Source organism: Lodderomyces beijingensis (assembly GCF_963989305.1).
Source record: "Lodderomyces beijingensis strain CBS 14171 genome assembly, chromosome: 3".
In the NCBI taxonomy this organism is placed as follows: Eukaryota; Fungi; Ascomycota; class Pichiomycetes; order Serinales; family Debaryomycetaceae; genus Lodderomyces; species Lodderomyces beijingensis.
Window position 1 is genome coordinate 1176238 of NC_089972.1, and position 15163 is coordinate 1191400.

General features: G+C 45.5%; 6 protein-coding genes across 6 annotated transcripts; 3 read left to right on the top strand and 3 right to left on the bottom strand. All coding sequences in view use genetic code 12, as the record gives it.

The window, feature by feature from the left end:
• Positions 1 to 67: 67 nt before the first annotated feature.
• On the top strand, positions 68 to 1795 carry LODBEIA_P25890 (uncharacterized protein; the record flags this gene model as incomplete). The annotated part of the gene is made up of 1 exon (XM_066972604.1): positions 68 to 1795. One exon carries the CDS (start codon positions 68 to 70, stop codon positions 1793 to 1795), a length of 1728 nt encoding a protein of 575 aa, XP_066829527.1.
• Positions 1796 to 2102: 307 nt separating this feature from the next.
• On the top strand, positions 2103 to 3178 carry LODBEIA_P25900 (uncharacterized protein; the record flags this gene model as incomplete). The annotated part of the gene is made up of 2 exons (XM_066972606.1): positions 2103 to 2122; positions 2191 to 3178. 2 exons carry the CDS (start codon positions 2103 to 2105, stop codon positions 3176 to 3178), a joined length of 1008 nt encoding a protein of 335 aa, XP_066829528.1.
• A 94-nt stretch (positions 3179 to 3272) lies between these two features.
• Positions 3273 to 4865, bottom strand: LODBEIA_P25910 (uncharacterized protein; the record flags this gene model as incomplete). The annotated part of the gene is made up of 1 exon (XM_066972607.1): positions 3273 to 4865. The coding sequence occupies one exon, from the start codon at positions 4863 to 4865 to the stop codon at positions 3273 to 3275; it is 1593 nt and encodes a 530-aa protein (XP_066829529.1).
• Positions 4866 to 5248: 383 nt separating this feature from the next.
• On the bottom strand, positions 5249 to 6892 carry LODBEIA_P25920 (uncharacterized protein; the record flags this gene model as incomplete). The annotated part of the gene is made up of 1 exon (XM_066972608.1): positions 5249 to 6892. The coding sequence occupies one exon, from the start codon at positions 6890 to 6892 to the stop codon at positions 5249 to 5251; it is 1644 nt and encodes a 547-aa protein (XP_066829530.1).
• Positions 6893 to 8594: 1702 nt separating this feature from the next.
• Positions 8595 to 9749, bottom strand: LODBEIA_P25930 (uncharacterized protein; the record flags this gene model as incomplete). Its single annotated transcript, XM_066972609.1, has 1 exon — positions 8595 to 9749. The coding sequence occupies one exon, from the start codon at positions 9747 to 9749 to the stop codon at positions 8595 to 8597; it is 1155 nt and encodes a 384-aa protein (XP_066829531.1).
• Positions 9750 to 11227: 1478 nt separating this feature from the next.
• Positions 11228 to 15028, top strand: LODBEIA_P25940 (uncharacterized protein; the record flags this gene model as incomplete). The annotated part of the gene is made up of 1 exon (XM_066972610.1): positions 11228 to 15028. The coding sequence occupies one exon, from the start codon at positions 11228 to 11230 to the stop codon at positions 15026 to 15028; it is 3801 nt and encodes a 1266-aa protein (XP_066829532.1).
• Positions 15029 to 15163: the final 135 nt, after the last annotated feature.

Sequence of the window (15163 nt, forward strand, 5' to 3'; positions counted from 1 at the left end):
AAAAAAAAAAAATTGCAGCCTTGGAGCCATGGCCAGAACCAAACCCAGATAATGATCTCATCGCTCGATGTCTCAGTCTAACCACAACAGTACAGCCGAGCCTTCATTCGTCATTGGCACAGATTCCATACTTGGTGAACGATGGGTACCGATCTACGAAAAAGATGTCAATTTCAGCTCGCTGCATTTCGAGCAAGCGATGCTCAATATCATTAGACTGCCAAATATCAACTCCACAGTCATTCTTCGAGCGGACATACTCGTGGAAAACACCTATGATCCAAACAAGGGAGACACAAAGTTTGTGAGCAAGTTGGTCAACGAGATGCCCGATGTCCGAGAAACTGGCGTCGAGAGCACGGAGACGCATTTTTTACACCGAGACCTCTTGGACATCGCTATACGCGAGATACCGCCCTCGCATGGGTCGCCTGCTTTAGAATTGGGCAACAGGTTGGAGATTGTGCGGCGGATCATACCGCGGAACCCATTCAAGGACTACATAATCAACCAGACGTGCTTGGTTGCCAAGTCCAAAGACGAAAAGTCAACGTTGGTGGTGTACATACCGCACATCCACAAGGAAGAAGAAATCCCTTACTATCTACCTCTAGTGTATGGAGTTGGAATATTGCACCATGACAGCAAGGTCTCTGTACACTATCTCCCATTCCAGAGCAGCGACTGGGTAAAGGAGAAACTGCGAATCAAGGCCATGGACTCGCTGGAGAGACCAATACGAACGGCGTTGAGATTGTTGCAAACGTCAACAAGGCACTCAGCGGGGGTTAAATCCGGGTATGAAAAACGCGTCAACCATGATTTGGTAGTTGCCAAAGTCGATTTCCAGAACCGATATATCTATCTCAAGTCCAAATACTCGTCTGAATTGGTAAATAACTGGTGCGAGAGCACTGATCCGAAAAAGCACGTCTTTGAAGATTTGGCGATTGCCGCTTTTTTGATTGAATATTGGAAAATCAAGAATTTCCAAATCGGACAATTTGAATTCCGAGACCTTGGCTGCGGCAACGGCTTGCTTGTGCACATCTTGATTCTGGAGGGCTACAAGGGACAAGGGATCGACGCGAGAGCTCGTAAGTCATGGGCGACATATCCAAACAAAGTACAAAGCAATTTGTTGGAAAAGATTATTGTGCCGAGCATCCTACTCAAACCACACCCGTCGCTCGCAAAGATGGCACCTGGCATCAAGGACAATGGACGGCAATTTGCAGAATTGCCCGATCACAATAGCCATCACAACAACCACCAAGTGAACTACCACTCTGCTTCGAGTCTTCTCCAATCGCCCAAAGTATGCACCACTGAGGATTTCCCCGAAAGCACCTTCCTCATTGGAAACCACTCCGACGAATTGACGTGTTGGATGCCGCTTTTAGGCTTTCCCTTTATTGTCATCCCGTGCTGTTCGCATGCTTTAAACGGGGCAAGAGTGCGATATCCACCACGCAAAAAAAGCTCAAATGCACCATTTTGCAGCAGCAGCAGCAGCAACTCGCACACGCCGCAGAATTCAACATATGGGTCTCTCGTTGACCACGTTGAGGATATCGCCATTTTGAACGGATGGAGGATCGAGAAGGAGATGCTACGTATACCAAGTACGCGCAACGCGGCCATCATGAGCTGCGAAAGGGTTGCCGAGTTCAACAATGAACTGCGGGAGATTTCGCAATTGAGAGTTTTGGATATCATCGCCATGGAAGGCGGGGCCGACGGTTGGGTTGAGAGCTCGTTGAACTTGATGAAAAAGGCCCCAAGAAACCACTAAATTTTTGAAAATTAGAGACCGCTATATAGGTATATGAATGTTTCCTTCCACTCCACCAGGTTTTCGGCTGTTTGGAGGTTTGGAGGATGGAAAGTTGGAAGGTTGTCTTTCTTCCCGATATATGTAATTTGAACAAAAATCCATAAATTGACACAAAACCCACTCCATTTTATTGTGCATTTCCATTTCTAAATTTGAACAAAATGACGAAAATACTCTCTCATGGGTTTATTTCCCAACTTTCACCACTCACCAACTCAAACACAACCCCAACCCATCAAAAGACGCTATAGTTATACTGTTGAAAATGGCCGGATCATCTTCTCAGTACGTATCGAGCATCGTTTAAAACAACGTGTTCATTTCTTAGGTACTAACATTCGAAAAATCTCTAGGTTTCAACAGCTTGAAAAACTAGGCGAAGGAACGTATGCCACCGTCTACAAAGGCAGAAACAGAGCCACGGGTGCGCTCGTGGCTCTAAAAGAGATTAACTTGGACTCGGAAGAAGGCACACCGTCCACGGCAATCAGAGAAATATCATTAATGAAAGAGCTAGATCACGAAAACATTGTCACGTTATACGACGTGATACACACGGAAAACAAGCTCACGTTAGTTTTCGAGTTTATGGATAAAGATTTGAAGAAATATATGGAGGTGCATGGTAATCACGGCGCGCTAGACTTGAAGATCGTCAAGAGCTTTATGTTTCAATTGCTCAAGGGTATCATGTTTTGTCATGATAACCGTGTCTTGCATCGTGATTTAAAGCCGCAGAATTTGTTAATTAACAATAAGGGCGAGTTGAAGTTGGGCGATTTCGGCTTGGCGAGAGCGTTTGGCATTCCTTTCAATACCTTCAGTAACGAGGTCGTTACGTTGTGGTATAGGGCGCCCGATGTGTTATTGGGGTCGAGGGCGTATACTACAAGTATAGATATCTGGTCAGCCGGGTGTATATTTGCCGAGATGTGCACTGGCAAGCCGTTGTTTCCCGGAACCGCGAACGAGGATCAGTTGATCAAGATTTTCAGGTTGATGGGTACCCCCAATGAGAGAACGTGGCCTAATATTACTCAGTTTTCAAACTACAAGAATAACTGGCAGATTTTCGTGCCTCAGGATTTGAGGTTGTTGGTGCCTAATTTGGACTCGATGGGGATGAACCTTTTGCAAAGCTTGTTGCAGATGAGACCAGAGGCTAGGATAACTGCAAGACAGGCTTTGCAACATCCTTGGTTTCACGAGATTACTTTACCTACTCCGGTGCAGCACCACTTGTCAGACCCATATCAGCAGCAACAACAACAACAGCAACATCACCAGCACCAGCACCAGCAGCCGCATGCCCACCAACACATTATTGACCAGCAATATTGATTACATTGTATGTATGTATGTAAGTGTGTGTCTGAGTGTGTGAGTGTGTGCGGTTTTTCTTTTTGATGAGTTATATATTTAGAATGCACGATAATTATAATTGTTGACTCAAGATATCGAGATCGGGACTCTCTGCGAACTTGGACAAGAGATGAGTCAAGTCGTAATTCTTGAGCTTCAAGACCAACGTCCAGAGCTGTCTCTTGTGTTCTTTCAAAATCTCATCAGTCTCCGACCCCAATAAATAAAGACACATGTACTTGATGCCATCGTACAAGTTCTCCAACACGTCCTGCCCCTTGGAATTGGTTCCATAGGACTTGTAGTCCAATTTCGAGTACTTGTCATATAAGCTGAATGCCTCCATCAACGATCCCAAGAGTCGAGTCGGCGGAGAGTCGGGCTCGCCGCCATCGTGCAACACCAAGATGATTACACTCAAGAAGGGAACGCGCATGTCAAAGTGTATCCGCGATGGATCGAGCGTGTACACGATATCCAGGAGAACTCGATCGCAGTCGGTGCTGACGTTGGGGATCAAGTAAGTCAAGCTCTCCAAGAGTTGAAAAGCTCGTAGCGATTTGATGGATTTCAAGTACAAGTGTCGTGGGATCCGGCAACGGTTGGTGTAAGCCGCCGTTTCGCCGAAAAAGGTTCTGCCAAAACAGTAGCCGAATTCGAAATGATAATACGTTGTCTCGTCCAATGTGAACCCTTGACAAGTTGTCACATCATCATCTTCATAGTGCGGTAGTGGAGGGTTCGATGATGCTTCATCCTCATTTACTTCAAGCTGGGTACCATTCAAAAGTTGTAGATACTTGGCGAAATCGCGGTACTGCGACACGTCTTCGAACCGGCCCGATCGCAACTCCACCTCTGCATGCCATCTCAACACGTCCAATTCCCAAAACTTGAACCGAAGGAACTTCAACCGTAGTTGTCGATTAAGCTCAATCTCATCGCGCGATTTGAACCGAAGCATCTCCATCTCCTCGTCCTCGTCACCATCTTCCGCTTGACCGAGCCTCAAATTCTTGCTCGTCAATTTCTCCAATAACGCCTTGGACAAGAACCTATAGTTCAACAAGGACTCCTCAAGGACAAACCGCCCCGCGCAACACTTGTACTCAGCCCATAAATCCCGCACAATCTGCACGTTGCGCGCGAAAAGTTGGTAAAATCCACTTCGCTCGCATTCGATATAAGTGGCGCTGAACTCGTCTAGCACCCCCTGGTAAAAGTCGATTTTGCAATCTAGCACCGCCGCGCCGGACCCGATCATGGTGTTGAGATCGAATAGGAAATATCGTTTGATCATGGAGAAGACTAGCGAGATGTTGTTCCACAGCGACAAGGCCAGATGCTCGTCTCCGGGCTCATCGTTCCTTCTGTCTGTGCCATCGCCCGAGAATTGCAAGTTCTTGTACATGTTCTTGTTCACGAGCGGCAAGTTGTTGTTTGGACCTGCAAGAACAAAGATCTCGCAAATGATGTTGAATGGTAAACTCTCAAAGCATTTGCGGGGTGCCATGGAGCTGGCGATAGGGTCAGATGTGTCATGCGATTTTGGTTTGTGAAGGTTGCGAGACGTGGCACGGAGTCGCCTTGGAGACGAAAGGATATATTTGTAGTTTAGAAACCTTTCCTTCTTATATAGCGGTCTTCCTGGTTCTATGAATCCCATATCTTGAAACAAATTGATGGTATGTGAAGTAAAAAAAGAAGAGAAAAAATTAAGGAGATGTTCCCGGTATATATCTTGTGACTCCCGATTATCTGAAAGGCTCGCAATATTTCCAAATCGAGGAATTGAAGCTAAAGCCGCAGCGCGAAGAGAAAGAGGAAGGAGAGGAGGAAAAAGATTCCATGTTGCAAACTTGAACATTAGTCAACGGTGTAGAGTTAGGGCAACCTGGCCAAATGATGGGATACATGACAGATTTTATTTATTCTTTTTAATGTACAAGTCTTCGTGTATATGCTAAACATAAGCTACAATTCATAATCTAAAACAGAGGCAACATCATTGGCTCTGTTTTTGCTTGCTTGCTTGCTTGCTTGCTTGCTTTAATGCTTGTCTTTGAATTGGTCTTCGGTGACACCAGCACCCATAGCAGCAGTTGACGAGACACCACCAGTGACCATCTTCAACAAACCGTCAATATAGGTGGCACCGGACCATTTCTGATGCTTGACAACTTCAACCCCCTTTTCAATTTCTGGCTTTTGCACTTGTTGGCCATAAGCCTTCATACCAATCTTGGAGTAATTGTTGGAGAAATCGTCAACCGCCAAGGCAGTGGTGTGCAAACCAGCCAAGGTGATAAATTGCCAAACGTAACCCAATTGACCCAATCTCTTGATATAAGTCTCTTGCTCGTCAGCGGGCATGGCCAAATTCCAGTTGAAGGATGGCGACAAGTTGTAAGCCAACCATTGCTCTGGAATGGCACTCTTGACGCCGTCGGCAAACTCCTTGGCTTGGGCATAGTCTGGCAAAGCAGACTCCATCCAGATCAAGTCAGCATATGGAGAGAAAGCTCTACCTCTCATAACGGCACATTGGCAACCACCTTGGTATCTGTAGTAGCCCTCCCTAGCTCTCGAGGCCTCCCAGTTAAAGTAAATGTCCTTACCAATCAACTCCTTGGCCAATTTTCTAGCCTCCTTGTTTGAGGTGTGGCTCAATGGGGTAACCTTGTCGGTAAACTTTTTGATCAATGCATCCTTGTTTGAATAGTTGCCCTTCTTGACTTCGTCAATAAAAGCTTCGTGGAACAACTTGACACCAGCAGTCTTGTTCCAGTTGACTTCAATCGCAGCCAAGGCATCGCCATAGATACCTTTAGCTTCAGCTTCAGCCATCAATGACGACAAGTCACCAGCGTCTGGGTTGGTGGCACCGGCAATAAAATAGTGGTCTCTGTGGTCAATGGTGGAGGTGATCAACGTAGCAGCTTCAGAGTCGGTTCTGGCAACAGCCAACAAGTTGGAGCCAAAGATATCAGCAGAAGCTCTAATAGCAACCAATCTGTTAATGTGTTCCTGGACTGGCACCAACACTTTCCCAGCCATGTGGCCACACTTTTTGGTACCTGGAGCCTGATCTTCAATGTGGATACCGGCAGCGCCTCGTTCGATAAACAACTTGGTCAACTTGATAATGGCAGTGATACCACCGTGACCAGTGTCGGCATCGGCAATAATTGGCCTCAAAAAGTCAATGTATGGGGTCTTGGCTCTCTCTTCCTTGGACAAGGTCAACCTCTCTTCTCTCTGCTTTCTGTCGTGGAACAACTGCGCAAACCACAAGTGCTCAACCTTGTTTGGAACGGTGTCCATTGGGTAGTCCGCCAAATCGGGACTTGGTTCGTTTGAGGTCGAGGCAGTCGACGAGCACTGCCATCCCGAAACATAGATCGAGTCCAAGTACTTGGCCATTTGAGCAACGTGGATTGGGTCCAAGGCACCAAAAGTAAACGAAGCAGTCTTGTCAGCATCGTGCTTCTCCAAGAGCGAAAACAACTTGTCAGCTTGCTGCGACGATGGGTAGTCAATCTTCAAAGTACCTCTCTTTTTAGCGATATCTTCAGCCGAATAAATTCTCTTGGTCTTTCTCCATCTTGGCTCAGACCACCACTTTTTGATTGCAGCAACTTCCTGCTGGAACTTCTGCTCTTCTTCGTTGATATCTATCTTGGTGTACGCCATGGTGCGAAAAATATTCTTCTATAAATTAGTATTTGCTTCTTTTTTTTTTTTTGCAAAAGTTAACAAATAAGTAAAAATGAAAAGGGCAATCTATGCAGAAAAAGAAGAAGAAAAATCGAGCAAGAGGAAGATTTGGGAAAAACCTGGGGGGAAAGAATATGATGCAATTTATATGATTGGGAAATGTTGAAAAAAAAACACTCAGAGTATGTGAGTCTATCGTTGTCGAAATGGTGTGTCATTTTCCTGTTTCTGAAAAATTTCACTGCTAACTCCGAAGTACCGTTGCATTTTACTCTCTTTTTTTTTTTTTTTATTTTCCCGCCCCCTTAGTCGGGAAAAGCGTGCGCTACCACCCCTAGTATTATTGCTTCCTTCCCCAGATTTCGTTCTCTCTGTTTTTCTCTCTCGCTTCCATCTCTCCGAGCCTCTATAGTTTGGTGTTTTTTTTTTTTTTATTTTTATTTCGCGGATTGTTCCATTCATCCTGCTGCTAGTTCCTCGGTTAAAAGGGAGCCTCTCCAGATTGGCCAATCACACAACACTTTGCTTTTCCCAGCCTCTCTCGCTGGCTCTTTTCCAGCTTCATAAAGGCAGATGGATAGAGAGAGGGGAAGATAGGGGAAGATAGGGGGAGACACGGGGACGCGTATACGGAATTGTCCTGTCCCTGCTGGTCTCCCGTTGGCCTGTGGAGACAAGCTATCGTGTGGGGCTTGGAAAACTCTACTACATATACATCGATATCGCTCGTTGGTGCTCTCTGATTTGTCTAATGTGTACGCCTCGCCAGAGGTAGGAGAAGACGGCGGCTGGTGGTCACGTGCGCTGGAATGTGCTCCCCGGGCCATGCCCACATTTGTCCGCCAGTTTTTGCATATGACAAAACCAATACCGCCACACACATATACACGCAACACGAGCCAAGTCTGAACCTATCGAGAGGGAGGCGGCTCATTCGACTCCGCTTCGGACAAGCTGGAGACAATCCCTGAACAGTAGGGATGCAAAAAAATATAAAAAAAAAACATTATCAAGAATTACAAGCAATTAAAAACGCCGACGGAAATTACCCGATTCGGTATCGGTGACAGGAATCAGTTGACATATTATCAGAGGGAAAAAAAAATGGAATAGAGAAACGCACGGAGTTCGACAGCGACGACGGGATGGTATGGTACCCTGATGGTGTTAGTGTCGGTGGATGGCAGTTTATTGGTAGATTCACCACTTTTGCAAAATCATGCGAGATCAAACTGGAAGAGAAAGAGCCGAATGGTATTTATATCCTCTGTGATTTTTCCATCTTTCGTTGCCCCACACTTTACACGCTCTGAGCATGTATTCAAACAAGCAAACGCGACTGGATTTTTCCAGTCGGGATTTACTCTCGTCGAGGATTTCAACCCAAGTATCTCACACATCATCTGTTATCGTAATAAAATGGTTATCATCCCTTTTGTCTCTACACACATGGCATCATTGGAGATCAATTTCTGTTTTTTTTTTTTTTTTTTTCTGGATACAGATCTTGAAAGATGCAGATCTCACAAGTGGCCACAACACACGAAGGGAGATGAGCTCAAGCGACAATTAGGGCAAACACTGGTCAAACCTTTAGAAAGTGTGAAACTTGATCCCAGAACACATATCGTACCAAACCCTTTTTTCTCAGTTTTTTGCCAGTCTTTTTTTTTTTTTTTCATTCTTTTTTGCTCTTTTTAGAGCCAGCGTCCAGTTGTTCCTTTGGCGTTTTTCTCTTCCTCACCATATTGGATAAATCATTTACTACCGGGGCTGCAGCCGATACTTTAGCCTTCTCGGCTTGGCCACCGCCACCGATTCCCAATTGGCTTTTAATTATGTCCACTTGCTCTTGTGTGATTTCCACCTCGGGATCCTTTCGAAGCTCTTCATATTTCTCCTTGAGCTCAGAAACTAATTCGTCAATCTCTTTGCGTTCCTGCTCGTCTGTCACTTTGGATTTTCTGGCTTCGGTTGAGTCTATTGCCAATTGGATTTGTTCGGCAGCTTTTTGACGCAGTTGGGGCTCTTCGACACAAAACTCCAAAGCCAAGGCCAATTTGTAATGTGATTCTGAGAGAAATGAAGATGTCTTTGGGTATAGTTGCAATCTCAACTTCAACGATTGTTGTAGATCCTGTGCTGATTGCGGGAAATTTTCCGCCTCTAGTGAAACTTCACCGAGGATATCGTATGTTTCGGAAAGTTTTATCAACGTGCTGACGTATTCGTCATCGGTGGGTGTCGTTTCATCCAGCAAGTATGGCGGTTCGATATCGGGTTTCTTCAAAGTGTCAAGTTTGTCTTCAAAGGATTTTCTAGCCACGTCCAACACCATCCATGCCATTTCAAAATCACTAGCATCCTCTTCCTCCTGTTCTTCATCCTCCTGTTCCTGTCCCTCTTGTTCCTCGCCTTCCTTGACATCTTCCCATCCGTCTCCTTCTTGGGCCTGCGCCTCTGCCGTTTCACCTTCAATTGGTTCAGCATCGTAGAATTGGAAATTGTCTTGTTCTTGTTCTTGTTCTTGTTCACCTTCCACTTCCTCGTCTTGCTCATCTTGTTTTTTTTCCACTGTTGTTGCATCCGGAACTTGACCCGTATTGGCTTCAACTCCCCCCAAGACACTGGATTTGCTCACTCCACTCTGAAACAACGCCTTGCCGTACAATAGTAACAAGTCGCCATCTTCCCTGCCTTCATGGTGCTTCGAAAAGGCTTCGCATGCTTTCCCGTATTTCCCTGAAGCTTCATCGTATATTTTCGCTGAATACGCCTTGGATCCCTCCGAGATTAGTTTATTGATCTCTTCCGTGTATAACGAGGCCGACATTGCTTCGATGTTAGATATATATATGTGTCTGTGCGGCGTAGTAAAGTCCTTGTAGTTACCCCGGTATCCCAATATCCCTTTGTTGGCTTGTTTGTCTCTCTTGCTCTTCCCTCTCAATTTTCTCCTCTGTTTGTTTGTCTCACCAGAGACGCGTTCTGCTTCACTTCACAGGGGTCTACTATGAGGGCAGTACAAGTAGATAATATGCGCCAACGACGAGATTTACGAACCGGACTTGTAGAATAAATCAATGCCCACTTCAACAGAGCCGAGTTTACGCAGAGGGGTTCGAAAATGAGGGCTATGGAGGTTATCAAAAAAAAGGAGATGAGTAGCTTTTCAAATGGTACCTTCAGGGGGGTCTGTGTGGGTGCGCAATTTAACCTCAAGCATCCAACGAGGCTTTGGCTGCGTCGTTGACAAGACTCCCCCCTCACACATCGGTTCGAGAGCCCCCCCCTTCGAGTGCATCTCAATAGCGATGATGATCAACAACTACAAGCTAAAACTTAAAATGGGCTTCTACTGCGGCACGGCAGAAAGACATAAAGGCTGTGGGTTATCACGAGTCTCACTTCAAGCACGGGAAAGAATCCCTAGAGACTGTGGTTGCCATAACACGGCTACACTGCCTTCCTTCCTCCTGTACTGACTGGCTGATGGATGATGACGAGGGTCACTTTTTACACACACACTTTTTGCTTTTGGTTGCAGAAAAATTATATAGTAGCCTTTGGCACTCGGTTAAAGCAAAACAACAGTAGTGAGAGTATTTGATAACACACACACACACACCTATACGCCTATACACCTGTACACTTTATTGTATCAGATATAGACGTATAACATTCAAGTCAAGAGCCCGAATTGATACAATACCGTTGGAGAAGATACAATCGATGCTTAGTAGTATCTCGTCAAGTTTTTAACAGAAAAAACACGCAAAAAAAACCCCCCCACTTGACTTTCATTTCTTGTTGTTGTTGTTGTAAAACCACTTCAACATGAACACTTCAACAAAGCCTCCAAGAAGGAAACCTCCTCCGGGTGAGTATTTTACAATTGATACGGGATATGCAACCCAACCCATTGAACCCCTGAGTTTCGAGGCATACCTGTCGCCGAATTCGTCTTTTCATCTTCACCACACGCAATTCGAAGAACAACAACAACAACAACAAACTCCGCGAACTCCTTCTTCAGCAACAGCTCCGCCATCTTCCTCCAGACCGTTCCCTTTGCAAGTACCCACGCAAGAAGGGACAACGTTTGCACTGCCAAACCACTCATTCGACGAATCCTTCACCTCCTTTGCATCACCAAAACCAAAGGGCCCCAAAGATATCCTGGAGTATGACGAAGAGCAAAGCCTAACTTCGCCGTCAATACCCGCTTTCCCCACTACTTCCACACATGCGAGTATATCCATCAAGAGACTGCGACCGCTGCGTGGCTACCAACAGATATCCCGACCGAGTATGAGTTCGTTGAACTTCGAACACTCGTATACCTCGCACACTTCGCAAACTTCGTCTTCTTCGTCTCCTCCGTATCCAATTCTGCTGGGTGACTTGGAAAAACTCGACAAAACACCGCCCTATCCAATGAAAAACTTGGAGGAAATCTTGACGGACGACTATGATCAATCCGGATACTCTTTTGAAGTTGACTCGCCATCTCAACGACGAACGAGGGCTATAATCGAGGAGTCAGTCACCTCTACTTCTCCAAAATGGCCCGAGGTGCCAAATTTAAGCACCAACGTTACCACCACCACCACCACCACCAAAACTGATTCACCATCGACTTTGTACGGAAGTCATCGTTTGGATGATACAAGCCAATTCAATGGCGACGTGTCTCGGACCCCGACAAATCCACATTTCAGACACGGACATCGGCAACAGCGGTCCTCAGTCAACTCCTTGACTCATTTTGCAGATAACGAGGTATATAGTCGGTCGCCTTCGCCAAAGAGATCAATTCATAGCAAAAACTTGTCAGTTTCGAGCGGTAATGACGGCTACTTTGCCAACGCCAACTCACCTCCAGGGAGCCCGCGCCGTCCACGACTGACGTACCGGGTGGTTTCTGATAATCCATTCTACGACGACAGCGACTCGATGGACCGCCACAGGGACGACTTTGAGTCCCCCGCGTCCGAGTACTTTGACTATTCGATCTTGCCCGAGCTCCCTGTTAAGGAGAAGGAGGCGACACGAAAGGCACTTCCTCCTCCTCCTCCTCCTCCTCCAGTGCCCTCGGCACTTCCACCGCCGATACCCGAGGCCATCGCCATGGCAAGAAAAAATCAAGACTTGCCCCCGTTGCCGTTGGAACTACCACAGTTGCCCGTTTGTTCAGCTTCTTTGCAAGCGCACCACTTTGAGGCATGTCTTAAAATCTGGTCGCTATCCGAACTATTCAAGTGGTGCTGCAAGCTCCAGTATTGGTTGATAGACCTGACATTCTCGAAACAGGAACTCAAGAAAGCAATCATAAGATTATTGGCGTTCCACAGGAGCGACGTACCCTTGGACTTGATCACCAAAGGTTCTCAACTCATATTTGATGCCTTATTGCAAGCGGGTGCAATTGAAATGATGGAGTTGCACAATGCAAACAGCAAAGTCGACAAGTCGGTTGTCGTTTTCAACGAGGCGGCGTATGTCAATGGTGTATTGCCTGTCCTCACAGAATGCTATTCGCCGGTTCGTCATTTGAAAGATGAAGAAGTGCTCTGTTACGCACTGTCGTGCAAATTCAGCAAGCTGAAGAATCTCGAGCGCAAGATGAGAAGTATGGAAATCAAGAAAATCGTATTGGACAATGACTGGGCCGCCCATTGGCGTCTAACTATCGAGGACTTGCGCGGCTTAGACCCAACATTAATCAAGAGGCAGTCGCTCTTGTTTGATTTATTGAGGTACGAGCAAACGTTTATCCAGCGAGCAAAATGCTTTGCCGATGTTGTTTGTCCCGAGTTTGTCAATGCTGCAAAGAGCTTCACTAGCAATTCGCGAATCAAGGCATTTGACGAGGAGGTACTTCCCGCAGTGCAAAAAATTGTTCAAATCCACCAAGAGCAATTGTTTGAGCCTCTTTTGAAAGTTTTGGTGGCCGAGGGGAAATTCATAAACAGCGTGATTGAGATTGCCAATATCTATTGCGACTGGGCAAGAGATGTTCGCCCGTACTTGGTGACGTATATGAACAACATGCCGATGATTGAAGATTTACTAGCAATTGCAAGATTAAAGGCCTTTTTGGATCAAAAGATTGGTACCTTGCCCGAGGTGCGCGACTTGAAAGTTAACGTTTCGATTTTGTTCATCAGTACTTTCAACTCAAGGTATCAACAGATCCCCTTGCAATTGTTGGACATTCAAAAAAAGTACCAAAAAAGCGAACCAGAGTATTTCTTACTCCAACAAGCCAGCGACGAAATCAAGAAACTAGGATCCAAGATCAATGACTCGAAAAAGACCGCCGATAGCGCGCACGCAATGGAGCAAATCAAAACCGAGCTTCTGTGGAAGTCGGGTTTCCGCCAGGTCAATCTCAACTTGGATTCTGCTAACCGAAAGTTTATATGCCGGGGAGACTTGACGAGGAAAAGCGACCTTAAGATCACCACCCAGATCAATCACATTGTCATTTTGGACAACTATTTGCTCATCACCGAACGAATTAAAAACTCAAAGTCGTCATCATCGTCGTCGTCGTCGTCGTCGGGGGCTCAGTACCGGATTTGTGAAGATCCTGTGCCGATTGACTTTTTAATATTTTCTGAAAAAATTGTCAGTTCGTCTGTATCTCCGATTAAACTCACGTCAACGTCGTCGTCGCTGCACTTGAAAGGGACACCGTCGCAAACCCAATCGGACGAGGACAATTCCATCCAATATGGAATCAAGATCAAGTACGCGGGCAAACCAAGACATTCAAATACGTTTCTCTGCAAGACTGAGCGCGAGAAGGATGCCTGGATGGGGTACATCAGCTCTGCTAAAACAGCAATGTGCAAGAGATTATACAGCTCGCCGGCATACACAATCAGGCTGCTTTCAAGCACGTGTTTTGCTTATGATTTCCACAACAGAGTGCAAAAGTTGCAAATGCTAGTCCCGTTTGATCCCATTTACGCCATCAGCTCGAATGCGCTAAACATGATGAAACAAATGGCGATCCCGGCAGACATTTACAGTGCTGCTGCACCTCGAGGTAGAATGACATTCAGCTCTATCAAGTGCTGCGTCACTTTTATTTATAATGATTACAAATTCACATTGGTGGGTTTGCACAATGGCTTGTACTGCTGCGAGTCCAAATCGAGATGGAAAAAAGTCATGAATGGATCGGATTTTTCCAAGATTCACGTCGATACCAGTACTGGGTTGGTGATTATCCTTAGCGACCGGACATTGAAATATTATTTGATCCACCAAATAATAAACGTATACACTCAGACTGCCACCGAATTGAACGGTATTCCCTTGTCGAATGACCCGGTGCTTTTCTTCTCGATGGCCAATCACAAGAATGTGCCGATGCTATTTTTGGCAAAGAAAAAGGGAAACCTAACCAACTTTAAGGTGATGATCCCTGAAACCGATAATAATGGCGTTTTCAGCCGCTTTCGAGATGACAGGAAGTTCTACATTGAGGCTGAATGCTACGGCATCTCAATCTTGAACTCGTCATTTGCCGTGCATACAGACAAGGGGTTTGAAATCCTTGAGCTCGAGCATATGATCCCCAGACCAGTGCCCGAGTTGCCCGACGTTGAATCTGAGCCTGTCCCTAGAAAGAAAATCGACCAGTTTGTGAAAACATCTGGACCCAGCGATAATGGCAACGCCACCACCACCACTCCCAACACCATTGTGCGAAGTATCAAGAAATTGCTATCTTCATCACACGTTATTCCCTTGGGTATGTTTAAACTATCCAACAATCAAGAGTTTTTACTTGTTTACGACGAGTTTGCTATATTTGTCAATAAGCACGGGTTCTTGTCGAGATATGTGATTTTGCTATTTGACTTTAAGGCCAAGTCGATAAATTTCAAGAATAACGATCTTTTTCTCGTTAAGGACGACGTGCTTGAAATATTGTCCATCAGCAATTTCGCTAAGGGCTCGAACAAATTCATCCAGGTGATCACTGGTAGAGATATCAGGTTAGTATCGAGTCCCGAAAGTGATGATGTCACGGTAGCAATGGCGAATCCGTTGGTGCCTGGTTTACAATTGTTGTTTGATTTGGTTCCGAAATGAAATGAAAGTTACGAAAGAAAAAGAGATAATCTTACTGAAAAAAAAAAAGAAAAAGATCTTCTCAACCTCACGTTTGCATGTTATTAATTCGCATACTATTTATTGCAAGTTTTCTTTTTTTTTTTTGTTTTTAGC